The 16682-nt window shown below is 43.9% G+C and overlaps 1 protein-coding gene across 3 annotated transcripts in view; it reads left to right on the top strand.

Moving 5' to 3' along the window:
- Positions 1-16682, top strand: part of CGNL1 (cingulin like 1) — a 154132-nt gene that overhangs the window by 42083 nt on the left and 95367 nt on the right. For 2 of the 3 annotated variants that reach the window (XM_029239141.1, XM_029239138.1), the window contains exons 2-3: positions 13368-14967; positions 15767-15861. In XM_029239141.1, coding sequence (XP_029094974.1) covers positions 13384-14967; positions 15767-15861 — 1679 coding nt within the window. In that variant the 5' untranslated portion in view covers positions 13368-13383. Of the gene's footprint in view, positions 1-11166; positions 11433-13367; positions 14968-15766; positions 15862-16682 lie in introns of those variants that run through there. The other variant, XM_029239137.1, reaches the window with a different exon arrangement.

The following is a 16682-nucleotide window of genomic DNA, read 5'->3' on the forward strand; positions in this document are numbered from 1 at the left end:
GAGAGGCCCGCGTACCGCAAAAAAAAAAAAAAAAAAAAGTAAAAAAAGAAAAGAACTGCTCCATGTTGCATGTTGTGGGGCAGTAAGACGAAGAAGGGGCTTTGGGACCTAACATCAATATTGGGTGTAGGTGGAGGAAAGTAAGCTGGAGTTGCTGCTGTGTGTTACTGGCTTGGGAGAAGTGATGATGGACATGGGAATGATCCCTGAGCAGAGATTTGGGTCTAAAAGTTTGGAGCTAGGGAGCTTTGAAAGTGGCTCATCAAATGGAAGTTAGGAGTATGTGAAATGGTCTCTGAAAGCCTCTCTACCTTTAGAATGTGATTCTGTGTAGCTTCCCCCCTACCTGGAGTAGAAGTAGGATGGGCTGGGGGTGAGCTTTGATAGGTTAAGGGGTTTTGTAGAGGAGAGGGAAAAGTAGTGACTTTTTTTTTCTGTGTTGGTTTCTTTTCTCAATGTCTTTTCTGGCATTCTCAGGGTGAGAGGAATTTCCATATGCTTCTGCATTTGGTGTTCATTAAACGCAGACCATACCTCTTTAGCTGCTCTTGGCACACCCTTAGAGGTTCAGCTGCAACTCAGGATAATAGGCGACTGCCAGAGGGAGGGAAAAAAGTCACATTCCATAAAATTAGGTAAGGTCTGGCTTAGAATTCTTTGAGCATAGATGCCAAGTTATGCGTTTTTTATTTGCACCCTTGCCTCCTGCCCCGGCTGCAAACACATCCTTGGGGAGACGAAATCAACACAGCAGAGATTTCATCCTGGGGTGAAAGGGAGAGTTGGGGGGGAGCAAGGGAGGCATTTCCGTTTTCCATGACTGCCTTTTATTTTTGTATTTTAATTTCTGTGGTAATTAACACTCCTTGAAAGAGTTGTCGTTACTCCATCCTCTAGTTAGCCCACTCTGGTTGGGCTCCCGTGCCTTCCACTGCAGAGTTCTTGTCAAGGTCATCTTTGATCTCCATCAGGGTCGCCCTCTGCTTGTTAGCAGTGTTCGGCTTATCTGAGCACTCCTTGCTTCTTTAAACACCAGCCTCTCTTGGCTCCCAGGCCACCACACTCTCCTGGTCTCCTTCGTTGTCTTTGCCTGCTCCTTCCCTTCTTCTTGACTTCTGCCAGGGCCTAGGCCCTCAGATGATGATTCAGCGGGTCTGGGGTGGGGCCTGAGATTTTGCATTTCTAACAAGCTCCCAGGTGATGCTGTTACTGCTGGTCCACAGGGCGCGCTGTGCAGCCAGGCTCTGAGCTCTGTCCCCGTCTTCTCTACCTGCGTTACTTCCTAGCTGAGCTCAACCAGCCCCTGGCTTTGAATTATGTCTTGAGTCTTACTGGTGACTTCTCACCCACTTGGGTTAAGACCCAGAGTCTTACTGAGGCCCACAGATCCCCAAGGTTTAGCTCCTGCTGACTGCTCTGCCCTCCCCTCCCTCCCCTGCATGTCTCCACCTGTGTTCTGGCCAAGATGGCGTTCGTGCTGATTCTCGCACGAGCCCGGCACATCCCTTCCTCCGTGGCTCTGACTTGCCATTCTCTTTGCCTGGCTGTCACGTGACTTACAGGGATCTCTTCCTCTCTTTCAAATCAAATGTTCCCTTGTCAGAGAGGCCTTCCTTGGCCACTGTATCTCAGATGGACCTTCACCACCACCACCTTGCCCTTTCCTCACCCTGCTCCGTTTTCTTTGTGGCACACATCACTGTGAATTACTTGCTATCTCTCTCCCCCCACAGAGTGTAGGTCTATGGGGGGACTTTGTCTCTTCACGGAACTGCTGTAGGAGAGGGTCTAGCATAGCAGTAGGCTCTCAGTAGGAACTCATTAGTGATTAAATAAAATATTAGTATCAGCATATCCTGGATGAGCTGGATGACCACTGGTTACTACTACCCATTCCAATGCCATGTTTATAATGGTTTAGGTTTCAGGTAATATAGTATTTTAAATGTCATGAGCTCTTGGGAAAGAACTAAGATGGAGTGGACGCATAAGTGAGGCCATCATACCACGCGAAGAGCCGGTGTTTTGGGGGCAGCCTGCACAAAGGAAGGTTTCTGCCCTGCGGTGGAGGCTGTCTTCCTGTTCACAGTGCATATGGTGATTTTAGTTTCAGCAAAATTTACATGATCCTGCATTTTAAATTCATGTTGTGAAGTTGAATTGTACTGGTTTTTTAATTTGTACTTGTATTTAAGGTGCAGATTTGTTTTGACTTTGTGGTATCCTAAGAACTATAATAGTTTTATATTTGTACATTTAGTGAACAAAAAGGTTCTTTCAGCATTTTTTTTCTTTAAAGGCACCTTGCTGCCCACCGAGGAGAATTCTGGGGAGGCAGATTACACCGGGGAACAAAATCCCTGGTGTCATCAAACTTGGGGATAATAACTGTCTTGAACAACAGACAACCTGAATTGACATGTGAGAATCTGCTAGGTTTCTATTTTAGAAGGCTTATTTTAATTTTAATTTTTAATATTTTGGACGACTACACAGTATCATCTTTTTTTTTTTTTTTTTTTTTTTTCGGTACGCAGGCCTCTCACTGCTGTGGCCTCTCCCGTTGCGGAGCACAGGCTCCGGCGCGCAGGCTCAGCGGCCATGGCTCAGGGGCCGAGCCGCTCCGCGGCATGTGGGATCTTCCCGGACCGGGGCACGAACCCGCGTCCCCTGCATCGGCAGGCGGACTCTCAGCCACTGCGCCACCAGGGAAGCCCTCATCTTCTTTTAATTTTAATAGTCACACTATATGATATTCAGTAGGTGTCTCTGGACAATTCCAGGTGTCTGTCATTTACATCGTAGTCTTTCTGGGTCTCATGGAAACAACTGACTGATACATTTATGAGATTGGGTGGTTTGTGAATGGATGCCTGCAGGGACGCCTTGGACCCCTCCCAGGGACTCTGGATCTTGTAATCATTTGGCCAAGTTTGCTCATGATGCCAACTCCCTCAGTCTCTTCCCTGATGAGGACAGACATGGACAGATTTTCCTAGTTTGATCGTTTTTCGAGTGACCAAGAAGAGATACCTTGCAGAGGGTGTAACATATCTTCCAGGGGAGGATGTTTAGCTTTGGAATTCACTTTGCAGAAATCCTCTTTGAGGAGGTTCCAGGAATGGGGCTTAGTTACAGCTGTCATTGTTGGAATTCCACAGTGTTCCTTTACTCCCCTTAGGAGATGCTTGATAACCCCAGGACCTATTTTCTACTTTTGGAACACACACATCCTGTGAACGTGACCGCTGGCGGTGGGAAGAAAAGCCCCAGTGATGCTGACAATCAGAGTCTAGTGTTTTAAACAGTGATACATATTCCAGTTGGAGGTAGTAGGCACACTAGAAGGATGGGCATGGGGATTTTTATGGAAACCCTCGACTGTTTTGTTTTAATTGTTCAAATTTTAAAAAGGGATTCCGAGCCACATGCATCGCCCATGGTTTTATTAGTGCATCCATTCATTTACGTATTCAGCGCCTGCTACATGTGGGACGCTGTTCCGGGTGCTGGGAATGTGGCGAAGAGGAAGACCTCTCTGAGGAGTGACCCGTCTGCTGCGCTCTGACAGACAGGGGGCTGTTTTGCTAGCGTGCCAGTGCAGCGGGACATGGTGACGTGTTTTGGTCCATAGCCATCCAGTGACCACATCAGGATAACTACCAGATACTGTGGGCGGGCAGGAACATGAAATGTGGTCCCTGCGCAAGAAAGAGCTCAGGTTTCCGGGACGGAAGGTCTGGGGCTAAATCCCGATGCTGCCCCCGAGCCTGTGAGACCGTGGGGGCAATCTTTCACATCTCTAACCAGGAGAAAGTAGAATCCCTCACAGGTGGGGCTGCAAGGATCCAACCAGACAAGATGATACAAGGCAAGCACCCTGCACTTGCCTGGCACCGTTCGGGGGTGATGTGCATGCCTGACTCAGAACTGGCTGAAAAAACTTGAGACGTCATTTTGGGGACAAAACCCATCTACAAAAGAGCTGGCACTGGTGAGCCTTGCTGAGCTGCGCAGCACTGACTGTGTGCCAGAGGCGTTAGAAACTTCTGGAGTGGGTGAGCCTGCAAGAAAGACAGGATCTTTAGCTGAAGGGAGATAGTTTTTTTACTGATGGAAAGAAATTGAAAGTGAAGGTGGTAAAAACAAAAAACAAACAAACAAAAAGAACAGTGTGAGGACAGAAGCTTCTTTTGGCCGGGTACCTGCAAAAATGTTCCCTTCTTCTTGGTGGCCTGATAGCATTGTGTTCATGTGAGTAATGTGAACCTGAGCTTAAGGTATGTGTTTGAAGAGCTTGTCAGTGCTCAGAGTTGACTAGTTTAATGAGTGACAGGACTGAGAAGTCAGAGGACTACAGTTTTGGAGGTGATTTAGTTCTTAGACATTTTGGCTTCAGTGTAGGTGGGTTTAGGTGAGTATCAGAGCATATGTCAGGGATGGCAAATGGATTTATATTGTGTCTACACTGATCGATGGGCAGTGACTGTACAGGTGTGGTGTCGAGGAGGCTTCTGAAGTTAGATTTGGACATAAAAATGCAGTGAAGACCCTGCGTTGATACGTTTTAGGCTCAGGCTACGTTTTAGGCTCAGGCTCCATATGGAAACTATAGCACAAATGTCATGGATCTGTTGTGTCTGGTTAAGAACTTTTCTGTGGACCTGGCAACATAAAGACATTCATTTATTCAGTCAACAACTATTTATCAAATTTCCACTCTGGACACAGCACTGCATTTTAGATTCTCAGCCCTCTGATTTCTTAATTAGTTAATAAATTATTTCAGGACGCTGGTGCTTAATGCTGTTTGGTTAACCAGTGGGGTTTTTAGCCTCTGCCTCAGAAGTATTTAAAAACATTTTATGATCAAAGTCAGATTTCTTGTGGCCATAAATGCCACATGGAATTTTTTTTTCACTTATTTCCTATTTCATTTAGCATACAAACTCTGATTTAATTTTCCCAAGCACCTTATGAAGTCATCGTTAATAATCTGACTTTAGAGATAGGAAAACTCTCAGAGAAGTTAAGCCAGAGCTGGAATTTGATCTGAGTGCAGCATTAGACACGTTTCCGGCCCATGTACCTGGGTGTTCTCTCCATCACTGGTCTTCAGAATTGCAAACTTTTGTGTCTTAGCTCTGCATTGGTGGGAGAACTTTTAGAAATCATTTCAGGGTCAAGAGGTGAAGGTCGAATAACATTTCTGAAACATTTTTTGGACGTGAATTCTAATTTTTTTTTTAGAGACCTTGTGGCATACGAAATATCAATCACTGAATTTTAAAGGTAAAGTGGGGAATATAAAAGAGGAGTGGGATCAAAACTGACAAAAGTGGAGCAGAGACTGACATGGTAGGAGACCATCCATGGGGACAGGAGAGGGACACACTTCAAAGACGGGGTGAGGATCCCAGGGAGGCCAGCTTGGTGCCTGCACTCCAATCTGAGCATAGTCAGGGTCCTTAGTCCCTGGCCCCGTGACCCCCTGATCCTCAAACTCCTGGTTGATTCTCCAAGGTCTCCAACCCTAGTATAAAAGGAACTTTCCTACTGGCTTTTCTTTTCTCTTTGCCACCCTCCTTTTTGTGCAAGGTTTTGGACAAGTTTTGGGAGAAGCTACACCACTCAATATTACGAATTTAACTTTTTTCCCCCCAAGTAGAAAAGTTTTGGTCATCATGCTCATTTAAAGAGATTCAAACCATACTGAACTGTGTAAAGTAGACAGCAACTCTGCTGTCATTTTCAAGCCTCAAAGTTTATTTTTGAAATTGTTTTCCCAGGGAATTCTGAAGGCCTGACTGTATGTGAGACATTTCCTTTGAAATCTTAAAAGTTTGGTCAGTTTCCTTTTTTTTTTTTTTTCCCCTACAGAATGGATGGATGGATAGATAGGGGGAAAGAAATAGGAAGAAAATAAAGCTTAGTTTAGGTAACGCTGCCTCTTTCTGTCATGTCTGGGAATACGTTGAAAAATCAGTACACATTTTGCTGGTGTTGTATGTTCCACACTCTGATTTTTCACTTTTATGTAGTTGAGGGTCTAATGCGGATATTCCAGCACAAAATTCATGCCTTCCCACTAGTCCTACAAGCAAGTCCTTTAGGAGTGAACGTTTTGTCCACTCTTCAGAGGTGTCTTATGTATCATCATTCCCTCTGAACGAGATAGTCACCATACCCCACACAGGGGAAATTATTTTTTGGTTTGTGGCTCACTTCTTATTTCCTGGAATCAAGCTCAGGACTCCACCAAGTCTCATCAGCTCCCCATCCCTGCTTTAGATGCTCTCTTAACTTGTATGATCAAATAGAATTATTCATTCCAAGCAAACGTCCATACACAGAGTCCCTGCCCCATGCCAGGTGCTGTGCTGGGTGCTTGGGCCTGGCTGGTGGGGACTGCTGTCCCCAGGGAAGAAGGACAAAGCATGGTGGGAAGGTTTCTCATTGTCTGGCTGCATGTCATGCATTCCCTGGTGGCGCAGTGGTTGAGAGTCCGCCTGCCAATGCAGGGGACACGGGTTCGTGCCCCGGTCCGCGAAGATCCCACATGCCGCGGGAGCCGTGAGGGCCTCTGGAATGGCTGGTGAATATGCTTTCAGGGCTGGAGGTGCCACTGGGAATTAGAGTGGTGAGGTGGGAGGTGTGGCCTGGCGTTGTGACTAATCTCCAGACTCAGCTGATAACATGTGATGGCCCAGGGAGGAAATGTTTCTATCTGGCGTATGTTCATAGTTCTTACAAGTGCTAAGCTCTTTGTCCTCATGCACAAACACACTCATTGATCTCGCTAACTAAAGCAATTATCATCATTTAGCAGTCTTTCCCAAAAGCATTATTTCCACTCCAAAACACCTCTTTTATTTGCCAAGTGCCACCATATTAACATCCTGGCAATTGGTCAGCGTTTACTGCCAGATTATGTAAGTCCTCCGTTGGGCTTAATCCCCGATTGAACAAGTGTGCCCGTGGAGTGCATTAGGATGGTGCCATGGCCTGGTGGCTGAAGACAGAGAACAGCTGTCCTTAAATCCATTCATTAGTTCAGTGTTTACACTGTGATTGGGAAGGAAACCCACATTTGCTTATGACACCAGTGCCCAGCTGAGAAATGTCATTCCGTGAAAATGCTGGATTGAGGTTTGTTGTCAAGGAAATGTGAATTGTGGACATTTCATGAAATTCATATATGTGGATTAATTTGCAAACAGGGAGCTAAGAATGTAATAAACCAAGGTGGCCTTACTCAAAGATTGAAATGTAATTAGTGTTGACTGTAGTAGCAGCAACTAATGAAAAGGACTATAAAACCCTAGAGAAGAATTTTATTAATAAATACTAGGAGAAATATTTTTACAGAAAAGTCAGCGTCAGTGTAAGAGATTATGGGTGAGTAAAATGACCTCATTTAGTAAATATCATTTAAAAAAAAAATCACAGTGAATAAATTTGTACAGAAGCTCTTCTGTTAAAAATGATATTTGTGGGCTTCGCTGGTGGTGCAGTGGTTGGGAGTCCGCCTGCCGATGCAGGGGACACGGGTTCGTGCCCCGGTCCGGGAAGATCCCACATGCCGCGGAGCAGCTGGGCCCGTGAGCCATGGCCGCTGAGCCTGCGCATCCGGAGCCTGTGCTCCGTAACGGGAGAGGCCACAACAGTGAGAGGCCCACGTACCGCACAAAAAAAGGTATTTGCTATAAATTTTAATGCGTACGGACTCTGCTAGAGATGCAGAATAAAACATGCCAGTGCTGCTTGCAAACGAGGGATCAAGACACACCCGGACATTGTGGTCTTGAAGGCCTTTATATGTTGTTTCGTCTAAGGCACGTTTGCTGTTCTTGTTCTAGGATTTAAGTGTTTTATAAATATTATTAGTCTCGTCCAACGAGAGAAACTAGGTATCTCCTTTTCAAAAATCCCACTCAGAAGACAGTAAAGGAATAAAAATTAAATCTCCAAAGACAAGGAACGGCAGTGGAGACTTAGCGGAGGAGGGCGCTGAAGCAGATGTAGTGGTAATTAGCGGGGTGAGAGATGCTTCAACCTGAGGTGCTTGCAGTATACAAATGAGGTGATTTTCCTGCAGAGCTGCTGAGCAGCTCAGAAGTGGGAAGGCATCAGTTACTGTGGAAGTCAGGGTGAGGGGCCAACGTCTAGGGAATTATTTAGGTGCCTTGAGAACTGGAGCAGTTAGACCTCCAGCATCTCCTCTGTGCCCTGGATATCTGGACACCTACCTGCCCCTGTCCCCTCCCCACCCCAGCAGCAGACTGGAGTTCTCCTCTCTGGGGAAACTGAACTGGAATGATGTTGGAAGCGGGTGTGGGTGACTGAAAACAGGGACTGAATTTGAGTTGCGACCTCCCTTCTCCTCCCCTGCCCTGTCCCGTAGACCAGCGGCCAGCCCCACCGCAGCCTCAGTAGTGGATTGGAAGATTCTTTTCTTGGGAAGTCAAACAGCTCTAGAGAAGAATACTCCCAGACACTGAAATGTGCGGGTCCCTCAGTGGAAAACTTGGCACTCTTCGCCCCACATAACTTGAAGCCTACCAGCTAATAACTCCTTTCCATGTATACGGAGCCTCCAATCTGCTTTTACTACTTCCCTCTTAAATAGGATCAGGCAGCCAAAGATCCAAGTCATATTAGAAGGCTTTCAACATGAAAGACAGGGACCCAAACAAACCAGCAAAGAGAAACCTTGCGGAAGACGGAGATGTTGCGGACAGCAGAGAAATTGCATTTTTCTGAAAAAAAAGTTATAGTATAATATCCTCAGAGAAGCTGTTTTCATGTCCAAAATAGAACTTAAGAAGAAAAACAATTAGAGAAGAACAAAGGAAAAGTGGAAATTAAAAATTAAATACATCCTCAAATTTTTAAAATTCAAGTATCTCTCAAAAATTAGAACAAAAACGATGGAGTTGAGGAGTAGATGAGAAGAGAAACATGAAAAATTGAAATTCAGTCTAGAAGATTCAACATTACTAATACGTTAGATGCAAACACCAAGAACAAAATAAAATGGTTTTCTAAACATTATCACAGAAGTAATACAAGGACATTTCATGGAACTAAAGGGAATTTTCAAATTGAAGGACTATATTAAGTGCTCATGTTTTATAAAAGTGGCCAGTTTAATAAAATCCTCACTGGGAAATGTCATCGTGAAATTTCATAACACCAAGGACAAGGAAAAGGTCCTAAAAACTTTCAGAGAAAAATAAACAGGGCGTACACAGAGGACAGGATATCGTAATAGCACCAGAATTCTTAATAGCATCCCTGGAAGTTAGAAGATAACAGAGTAATACTTTAAATTCTGAGGGAAAGTTACTTCTAACCTGGATGCTAAATACAGCTAGACTATCATTCAAAAGTAAGCGTAGAATGAAGACATTTTTCAAAATACAAGGACTCAAAATTTTTCTCCCTTGGACCTTTTCTTTAAAAGTTATTGGGCCCGTGTTCCCTCAGACCAATTGGGTAAATTAAGAAAGAGGAAGACACCAAACTTGGGGAAACAATATAGCACAAAGGGAAGAGAGCAACCAGACCCTAATATAGGGCTGGAGGGTGGAAGTTTGCAAGGGAGGTCACCACGGGAAAAGACCACCAGATTACCTGATATTTTGATCATCTGGAAGTTAATACTGGTAAGCGTCTAACAGATGTCATGTAGCTGATGAAGAGATTTAAGGGTAGGTATATAGAAAGCAAGACAAGCTAAAAATAGCAGTTACTGCCTCTAGAAAAGTTAAAGTTATGGAAGAGAGGATGGCCAGTCTACGATCTAGCACTTCAGTGAACAGTATTTATATATTCACAATAATGTAAACACAGCTGGCTCTTGATTTTATTCTTGGGAAGCTAGCAGAATGAGAAATTCATATGTATGCGTGTGTCATCTACCACAGGTAAAAATGATAAATGGCAGCTAGGCATATCACTCAGCAACATGGAGGTAAGTACTAGAAGAAACAGCTGCAATTTGCAGTTGGTTTCCTCTGAGGCATGTGATCAGGATTGGGGATGGGAAGCTGGAGAGTACAGGTTTTCATCTTATCTTGTTTTATTCTGATTAAAAGTTAAATTGTTTTAAAATGTTAGTATAACGCTGATGCAAGTGAAAGTAGACATTATGAAATCAATCACTGGAATCCGTGAGATGATGAATATTGCAGATGACTGTATCTCTCCGAGTTGTTCCTATCTGTAAAATGGGAGGTGATGATATCTAACATGATTTACATTTAAAAGAATAATCACCGAGCAAACTGATAGCACCAAGCTAGTAGTAGGAGATGAATGTATCCAGGAAGGCCCAAGACAAATTAGAAAGACAAAATAAGTGAGGATGTGCTATAACTGAACTAAATAATCGGTAAGGGCATATTAATGGATGTATTTTGAATGCCATCCCTTAAAACACAAACTACATCCAGCACCCATTAAACATGGACAAAAATTATCTGTATATTTGCCCACAACAGAAACCTCAATACATTGAAAAAGAAAGAAATAACAATGACTTCATTTCTTTCTTTCTCTCTCTTTTTTTTTGGCCGCACCATGCAGCTTGTGGGATCTTAGTTCCCTGACCAGGGATTGAACCCATGCCCTCAGCAGTGAAAGTGCAGAGTCCTAACCACTGGACCGCCAGGGAATTCCTGTGACTTCATTTTCTGACCATAATACAATGCAAATAGAAATTAACAACATACAGAAATAAAGACCCTCCAAGCCAAAACAGCATAGCAAACATACCGGATATGCAAGAACTTTCTCGAAAACAACTCTTGAGTCAAAGAAATCAAAACCACAAATTGAAACTATCTAGAAAATAATAATAGAAACATTTCTGTGGTGGAAACTACTGGCTGCCTTCCCAATGTCCATTCTCTTCTCTCTTTTTACCAACAGAACATTGATTTTGAGAGTGTCAATGACCAGCTCAAAAAAACCCGTTATTTCCCAACCCTTTCTCGTAGGTGGGGGTGGCCATAAGGTTAAGTTCTCACCAATAAGATGCAAGGGATTATTGGTGGGTGGGGCTTCCAAGAAAGCTCCTTAAAAAGAAGGTTGCCCCATCTGGTATATGTGATGCTGGATCAGCTATCTTGTAATCATAAGGTGTCTATTACATGCTAAGAGTAGATGAGTAGAAAGATAAAAGAGGTGTTCCTCAAAAATATCCTGGCATCCATTCCAGCTCTGGACTTCCTATCTCTAGGGGAAAAATATCCTAACTCTTAAATTGCTATTTTGGGTCTGTTTGTTAGGAACCAACGCAATTCCTAACTGACAGTCACATATCACAATTTATGGACTGTAATAAAAGAATGAAAATAAACAAATGAAGCATGCAAGAAATTGGAAACATGACATGGATGGACCTACAGACTGTCATACCAAGTGAAGTAAGTCAGAAAGAGAAAAACAAATATAGTATATTAACGCATATATGTGGAATCTAGAAAAGGGTATGGATGAAACGGTTTGCAAGGCAGAAATAGAGATACAGATGTAGAAAAAAACGTATGGACACCAAGGGGGAAAGTGCGTGTAGGGGGTGGTGGGATGAACTGGGAGATTGGGATTGACATATATACACTAATATGTATAAAATAGATAACTAATAAGAAACTGCTATATAAAAAATATTTTAAAAATTCAAAAATTCAAAAAAAAGAAATTGGAAACAGAATAAAGGGAAGCAGAAGGAAATAATAATGATCAAACTAGACCTCAATAAATTAGAAAATTAAAAAAAATGATAAATCTAAGAGCTAGTTCTTTAGGGGGACAACAATCTAAAAACATGTAGACATATTTTACCTGCATAAGCAAGAAATAGGTGAAGAAAGCACAGATAAAACTAGATAATGAGAAATAGAAATAGAGGAGATGAAATGATGTGTACGTTGCAAAATTCTGTGCAAATAAATCTGAAAATGTGGATCAAATAGATGATTTTCTTGGAAAATATGCCACCAGATTGACTCCAGAATAGAAGGGAAACTCAGGAAGTCTGCTAAGAGTGAAAGAAATGAGACAGCTGTTTTCTGTGACCAGTTGTTTCTGTTCTTCCTGCATCTCTGTGGCTATTGGAGTTTTTCAGAGTGACAGAAGTGAATTTCTGCTGAGAGAACCTCAGAGTGTGGGGTGGCCTGGACAGCCTGCTTGGTGATATGTATGCAGTCTCTGACAGGGTGGCCACACACCAGAACGGGTGAAGGCAGTGATTCTTGGTATTAGGACCCATCACAAATTAAACAGCCTCGAGTCTTCAGGTTCTTCATAAAATTTTTCAGGTCCTTATGTTACTTGAACTGTTTTTTTTTTTTATGATTTTTTTTTCAATTTTTTAAAAAAATTATTTTTGTCTGTGTTGAGTCTTAGTTGCTGCGCGGCTTTCTCTAGTTGTGGTGAGCATGGGCTACTGTTCGTTGCGTGCACGTGCTTCTCACTGCGGTGGCTTCTTTTGTTGCAGAGCATGGGCTCTAGGCGCGCGGGCTTCAGTAGTTGTGGCGGATGGGCTCAGTAGTTGTGGCTCGCGGGCTCTAGAGCACAGGCCCAGTAGTTGTGGTGCACGGGCTTAGTTACTCCACGGCATGTGGGATCTTCCCTGACCAGGGATCGAACCCGTGTCCCCTGCCCTGGCAGGTGGATTCTTAACCACTGCACTACCAGGGAAGTCCCAACTTGAACTTTTTGGTTAAAAAAAAAATTGAAAGCTATTTTTAATCACTTACTCTCATTGTCAGTCTCACAAACAGCTGCTTCCTTAAAGTAAAAATGTTTTAAACACCATAGCCAAATAAATAATGATAAAGATTTCAAAGCAGTGTTGTGCATAAAGAAGCTTGAAAGGGTTTTGACAAGAAAATTAACAGTTTAGAAAAAAAGAAAAATGGTGAGCATCAGAACGCCTTAGCTCTTAATTATTTTCTTGGAAAAGTACCTTGTTCTCAAATGCTGGTATACTGGAACATCCTATTGGTTAAAAATAAATAGCATAAAGGGTGAGGAAATGAACTAAGGAGAAAACATGGCAACCAGCACAGCCCGTCAGCTAGAAACAGAATAATTAAGCTCTACCAAAGGCATCAGGTCATTTGGCCAGTCATCTACCCTAAGGCCAGGGTTCAAGCTCAGTGTTGACAAGCACCACGGTCACGTGGGCCCACAGGCATCCAGAAAGGCCTGTTTGGACGAGCATTTGGTTCTGAAGTGTCCTTGCTCTTTAAAATGTTTGGTTTTCCCTGAACTTTGAAGTCTTCCCTCATAATCTTCATTTAAACAGATATAATTTTAACTTAATGTCCTCTTTTTACCCCAATTTTCCCTGGTAGTGAACAACAGTGAGCCATGGAGCTGTATTTCGGTGAATACCAACATGTGCAGCAGGAATATGGTGTGCATCTGAGACTCGCAAGTGATGAAACCAAAAAATCAAGGAATTCCCAGCCCGCTAAGGCGGGCTCCTACGGTGTCAGTATTCGGGTCCAGGGGATCGATGGCCACCCCTACATAGTCCTCAATAACACAGAGCGGTGTCTGGCAGGCACGTCTTTTTCTGAAAATGGGCCATCATTTCCGTCTCCAGTGACAAGTAACCTGCCTCTCCATTCCAGCAATGGATCTGTGCTCGAGGAGAACAGTGCAGAAGAACTGCAGCTGCCCGAAAACCCATATGCCCCACCCGGCCCAGTAAGAAACCTGAAACAGCCCTCTCTCTTTGAGGGCAAGAACGGAGTTCTAGATCACAAAGGGGAAGCGATGAAGCCATCCCCCGTGCTGAACTTTCAGAGGCATCCAGAGCTTTTACAGCCCTATGATCCTGAAAAGAATGAGTTGAACTTACAAAATCACCAGCCTCCTGCGAGTAATTGGCTAAAAGCTTTCGCAGAAGAAGGGACCAACAATAAGAAGGTTTGGACTTGCTCGTCCAAACCTAGCCATTCCCAGCCGACCAGACCTCCCTCGGAAGACCCGGCCAGATCCAGCGTGACGGCCATTCGACTGTGCAGCTCCGTGGTCATTGATGACCCCAAGAAGCAGACCTCGGTGTGCGTGAACGTTCAGAGCTGCAGCAAGGAGGGGCTGGCAGAGGAGGCCCTTGCCCCTAGCGGGAGGCCCCTACCCACCCACAGCGCGCACACCCACCCGGAAGCCAAGAAAACCAGGCCCGACGTGCTTCCGTTCCGGCGCCAGGACTCAGCCGGGCCCGTGCTGGATGGAGCCCGGTCCCGGAGGTCATCCTCATCGTCCACAACTCCCACTTCGGCCAACTCTTTGTACAGATTTTTACTCGATGACCAAGAATGTGCCATCCATGCCGACAATGTGAATCGTCATGAGAACAGAAGGTATATCCCCTTCTTGCCCGGAACTGGACGGGATATTGATACGGGGTCGATTCCTGGCGTGGATCAGTTAATTGAAAAATTTGACCAAAAACCTGGGCTGCAGAGAAGAGGCAGGTCTGGGAAGCGAAACAGGATCAACCCAGAAGACAGGAAGAGGTCCCGAAGCGTGGATAGTGCATTTCCTTTCGGTCTCCAAGGGAACTCGGAGTACCTGACCGAATTCAGCAGAAACCTGGGCAAGTCCAGCGAACACCTGCTGCGGCCGTCGCAGGTGTGCCCGCAGAGGGCACAGGCGCAGGAGCACGGGGGGAGGCAGGGCGGAGGGCGCGCCTTCGCCAGGCTGCAGGGAGCCCAGCCCAGGCCGCCCCTGCAGAACAAAGATGGGAAAGTTCCAGAAAACAAAGGTGGTCAGGAAAGTCCGACTGGGTGCACATCCTCCCTCCCGGCACAGACTAAGAAGGGGGAGGAAATCAAAACAGCCACCGCTACGTTGATGTTACAGAATCGGGCACTAGCAACTTCCCCGGACTCAGGTACCAAGAGGATTTCTGTGAAGACATTTACTTCCACCTCAAATACTCAGGTAATACTGGTGGGAGTCTTTTTGTTCCTTCTAAGTGGTGTATCAATACATCCTGGCTGGAGGAATACATATCTTCCATCCTGAGTCAGTAATTGCACCACCTTGAATCAGTAATAGTTTTTAGAGTTTTCCCCCTAGCAGTACATTATGACCTACTGCTAATCGCTTGGTTTTCTAAGTAAATTCAAGTACCACTAGATTCCGGTTGTGTCCTTGTTTGTAAAGTAACTTGTCAAACACTATAGAGAGGCTCGATTTTTCTTTTCGTGTATGTGTAAAATCTGAAAGTATGCAGAATTTGTTTCCAAAACAAGAGGCTCCGTACTTAGGTTTATTTAGATGTATTAATTTTCCTCATGACATTGAGTGACTGGATTAATTTCTGTCCTGAGAAATTAGGTTAATCCTAATTTAGGTTTATCCTGAAGTGATGGAATTTATTTATGTGGTCCAGTTAGTGTTTTGGTAGTAACAGTAAAAAATAATGGTAATGATAAAAATGATACTAAGGTTGGTAAGTGCCAGGCACTCTTTGTTATGTATTATAGGATCGCACCAACCCTATGAAGGTAGGTACTATTAACTTCTATTTACAGGCAAGAAAATTGAGGTGAGAAAAAGTTAAGTAACTTGCCCAAGGTTACAGAGCTACTAAGTGGTGGAACCAGTTGTAATGAGCATCCTTACCCGAGGAATCCTTTCTGGGAAGCAGGAATGTGTTTGGAAGCTTCTGCTGTGGGGTTTTGCCTTCTTCTTGGAAGCAGCATCCTGTGATCTAATAACAAACATTGTGTTCCAGGCCACACCGGATCTGTTAAAAGGCCAGCAAGAACTCACTCAGCAAACCAATGAGGAGACGGCCAAGCAGATACTTTACAATTACCTCAAAGAAGGGTTAGTGATTTTCCTTCAAGGAACAAAGTATTGTCCTTCCTGGTGGGCGTCTTAATTTTCTTTTCTGAGACCTTGTGTTTTACCCTCCCTTCCTGCCCTGTGTGAGCCATTTCGGGGTGCAGACTCCATGGCTGGAGTTGTCATAAAAGCATTTAAGTCTTGGGTGGAGGAGGGTGAAGAGCAGGGGAAGGAAGTGTGGGGAAGAACATCCTACTTTAAAAGTTAAAAATGAATATGTTTTAAAAATGATTGTTTACTGTTTCAGAAACAAATTCAAAGATAGGAGGAGTGTCTACTATTCAGTTTTAAACTGAGTGTTGTCGCCTTGAGTTTGTATGCACACAGGGGTAATCAGTCATCCCTTATTAGAAGTTACAAATAAAAACACCTCCTCCCCTCCCCAGAGTTGACGTTGGCCAGGAGCCCCTGCTTCCATTATTTTTAAAGCATGTATGAGTCATTTAAAAGCAGTGCTTTCCACTTACTTATCTGGGGGGATGAGTTTGAATAATCTGGTTTTCAGTCCTTACTTAGATACCAACTGAGCTGGAATTCTAGGCCAGGAATTTGAAGTTTCTGTTTCAGTTCTCTCATCAGATATGGTTAAAAAGAAGAAAAGCTTTATAGTCTGACATGACTGAAAGTCACTTGGCAAATACTCATTGGTATCAGAACACTTCACAGTTTTATATTGTGCCTTACAATTTTCTGTCAGTAATATAGAGCTGACAGAATCATTCAAAATATAAGATAGGGGCTCTTCTGAAAAAAGAAAAAGTAAAGAGATTCTTCTAGCTAAGAACTTTTATTAGTGTCTTTCT

This window comes from Monodon monoceros, unplaced genomic scaffold, assembly GCF_005190385.1.
Source record: "Monodon monoceros isolate NGI ecotype Baffin Bay Population unplaced genomic scaffold, NGI_Narwhal_1 Super_Scaffold_21, whole genome shotgun sequence".
NCBI lineage: Eukaryota > Metazoa > Chordata > Mammalia > Artiodactyla > Monodontidae > Monodon > Monodon monoceros.